The 3,591-nt window shown below is 38.2% G+C and overlaps 1 protein-coding gene across 1 annotated transcript in view; it reads left to right on the forward strand.

The window, feature by feature from the left end:
* The first annotated feature begins 1,680 nt into the window (after window positions 1-1,680).
* Window positions 1,681-3,591, forward strand: part of LOC106883603 (guanylate cyclase 32E) — a 20,290-nt gene continuing 18,379 nt past the window's right edge. The window contains exon 1 of the mRNA XM_014934689.2: window positions 1,681-1,781. Coding sequence (XP_014790175.1) covers window positions 1,758-1,781 — 24 coding nt within the window. The 5' untranslated portion in view covers window positions 1,681-1,757. The remainder of the gene's footprint in view (window positions 1,782-3,591) is intronic.

The following is a 3,591-nucleotide window of genomic DNA, read 5'->3' on the forward strand; positions in this document are numbered from 1 at the left end:
AATGACATTGTAGGGTAGGTGTGAGAGGGCAGATCTAGCCAGTTTGATCATAAACAGGCAGAATATTTAGGCTGTACATGGCCAATTTAAATGCTTTCAATGATGAAATTGTTTATTTTTAAAATGACATTGTAGGGTAGGTGTGAGAGGGCAGATCTAGCCAGTTTGATCATAAACAGGCAGAATATTTAGGCTGTACATGGCCAATTTAAATGCTTTCAATGATGTGATTGTTTATTTTTTGAATGGCATTGTAGGATAAGTGTGATAGGGTGGATCTGGTAGGTTTGAATACAAAACCCGTAGAATATTTCAACCAGATATGACTTGTTTTGATGCTAAAGGATTAAGGGTCAATTAAGGGTTGATTTATAAGATTTATCTTGGGTCTCCAATCCTATGGAAAATCCTACCCATAATTAACGGGTTAGCTAATTACTCATTAATTCTCTAATGTTTCTTTATTTTATTCATTCATTTAAGGAAGAGTATAAGTAGTATTCCTAGCTAATTGTTTCCTTTTAATTCCGAGAGAAAGGAAGCAAACTTGATTCTTCACAGTGCTCCTAAGAGAAAGGTGTTGGGTGCATTCTACTAAATACACACACACACACACATGCACGTGTGTGAGAGAATGTGTGCAGAAATGGTTTGTTCATAGTGACCAAATGCATGTGCTGCACATTAGCTAACTCCCCCCATCACATCAACGTTGCCTGAACAAATGCATGATGTACCACACATCAGGTGTCAAAGTGATCGCAGAGCAAAGTGTGATGAAGTGTTTTGCTCAAGAACACAACACACCACTCGGTCTAAAGATTGAAACCATGATCTTGCGATCATGAATGCATCACTAACCACTAGACCATGTACCTTATAAGATAATATGTTATAATATAATGTGATATGTGTGGTGTTGAACTGGCTAAATGAGCTAAATGCTTCGTGGCATTTTGCCTGTCTTTGTGTTCTGAGTTCAAATTCTGCCAAGGTCAACTTTGGCTTTCATCCTTTCAAGGTTGATAAAATAAGTACCAGTTTAGCACTGTGGTTGATGCAATTGACTTACAACCAATCTTGAAATTACCGGCTTTGTTCTAAAATTTGAAATCAATATTATGTGATATGATAGAATATAATATATTACAATGTAATATTATGTGATGATAATATAGTGTGGATTCCCAACCATATGACTCTAGGTTCAGTCCCACTGTGTGGCTCTTTGGGCAAATGTCATCTACTATAGCCTTGGGCCGACCAAGCCTTGTGAGTAGATTTGGTAGACGGAAACTGAGATAAGCCCATTGTGTGTGTATGTGTGTCTTTGTGTCTGTGTTTGTTACCCACCATCGCTTGACAACCAGTGTTGGTGTGTTTACATCCCTGTCACTAAGCAGTTCAGTAAAAAGAGATTGGTTGAATAAGTACCAGGCTTAAAAAAAGTTATAAATAAGTACTGGAGTTGATTCATTTGACTAAAAATTCAAGGTAGTGTCCCAGCATGGCCTCAGTCTAATGGCTGAAGAGATAATATAATATAATTTAATATAATATAATATGATCTGGTGACCTGATTCAGAACGGTCAATTAATGATGTGAGATGATATAAACTTGCAAATACAAAATTATTGATGTATGTCATTGGTTTTCTGTCTTTTCCAGACATTATTCATATGAAAAAAAACTCGAACGACTCTTGTGGAAGATTAACTTCAAGGATATTGTCTTCCTGACATCTCCTGATGATGTCATGGATTTACCAAACAAGTCATCGGTAAGTTCTTTGGTATCTTACTAAAAGTGTATGGCATCTCCTTCACTGTTATATTATCAAGGGAATATAGGTGTCACCACTGAGTTATTTATTTAGCATCTGAGTTTGCAGGATGGGACAATATATCTAGATGAAGCAGAGAAAGAAATAATTACCGGTGGCTAAAATACATTTAGGATCTTTGTAATGAGATAAAAAACAAATTAAGTATGTATATCCTGGTCATGAATGTTCTTTTCTACTCTAGGCACAAGGCCTGAATTTTTTAGGGAGGGGGCCAGTCGATTAGCTCGACCCCAGTATGCAACTGGTACTTAATTTATCGACCCTGAAAGGATGAAAGGCAAAGTCGACCTCGATGGAATTTGCACTCAGAGCGTAAAAACAGACGAAATACTGCTAAGCATTTCGCCCGGCGTGCTAACGATTCTTATTTCTTTATTGCCCACAAGGGGCTACACATAGAGGGGACAAATGGATTAAGTCGATTATATCGACCCCCAGTGCATAATTAGTACTTAACTAGTACTTAATTTATTGACCCCAAAAGGATGAAAAGCAAAGTCGACCTTGGTGGAATTTGAACTCAGAACGTAGCGGCAGATGAAATACCGCTGAGCATTTCGCCCGGCGTGCTAACGTTTCTGCCAGCTCACTGCCTTTCAGGTTATGAATATTGGCAATTGACTGAAAGAATACAGTCACAAATACAGTGTGTCCCAGAATTAAGAACCTATTTCAGTGAAATCGGATAATTTTTTTTTAGACTCAATTTTATTTATGTTTATCATGTTTAATATGTGTCAAAAGTGTATGAATTTTTAATTTTGTTTATAATTTTATAATTTTTATAATTTTTTCAATAATTTTCTTTTCATTCCTGTTGGATCCCACTTAGCTGTACATGACAGCTTTTTTTTTTTTTCAATTTGGCAGCATTCATTTTCTCTACTTCCATTCCCAGGGTGGAGCAATAGTTTAGCTGAACTTAAAGAACGCATTCAGTTAGCAATACAGGAGATAATTCCTGAAATACTTCAAAATGCGTTTCGCAATGCTAAGAATAGATTTGAATTTTGTAGGAATGCAGACAGAATATGTTGAAAAATTTCAATTAAGTTTTCATGTAAGATTTATAAATCTATTTGTTTTAGCACCATAAATAAATAATGAAGTATCAGGACCTGGCAGTGAACTATCTCTTCCAGCCTGTGACATTTGAGACATTTAGAGGGGTTGGGCCACTAATGGTGAGGTTCTTGTCATTGTTGGTGGCTCACCTTACTGAGGTGTCAGGTGATTCCTGTGAGGGTGCTTGGCTGTTTCAGTGCCTTAGCCTCGCAATCGACTGTGGTAATGCCGTGAGCCTGCTGGCTTGCTTCAGTAGGTTCTGTTGAACCCTGTGGTGTGTGACCAATTACTCTTTTACTCTTTTACTTGTTTCAGTCATTTGACTGTGGCCATGCTGGAGCATCGACCCCCAAGACTTATTCTTTGGAAGCCTAGTACTTATTCTATGGGTCTCTTTTGCTGAACCGCTAAGTTACGGGGATGTAAACACACCAGCATCGGTTGTCAAGCGATGTTGTGGGGACAGACACGGACACACACACATAAATATATATACATATATACAATGGGCTTCTTTCAGTTTCTGTCTACCAAATCCGCTCACAAGGCTTTGGTCGGCCCGAGGTTATAGTAGAAGACACTTGCCCAAGGTGCCACGCAGTGGGAATGAACCTGGAACCATGTGGTTGGTAAGCAAGCTACTTACCACACAGCCACTCCTACGCCTAATTGAGGCACT

This window comes from Octopus bimaculoides, chromosome 23 (genome assembly GCF_001194135.2).
Source record: "Octopus bimaculoides isolate UCB-OBI-ISO-001 chromosome 23, ASM119413v2, whole genome shotgun sequence".
In the NCBI taxonomy this organism is placed as follows: domain Eukaryota; kingdom Metazoa; phylum Mollusca; class Cephalopoda; order Octopoda; family Octopodidae; genus Octopus; species Octopus bimaculoides.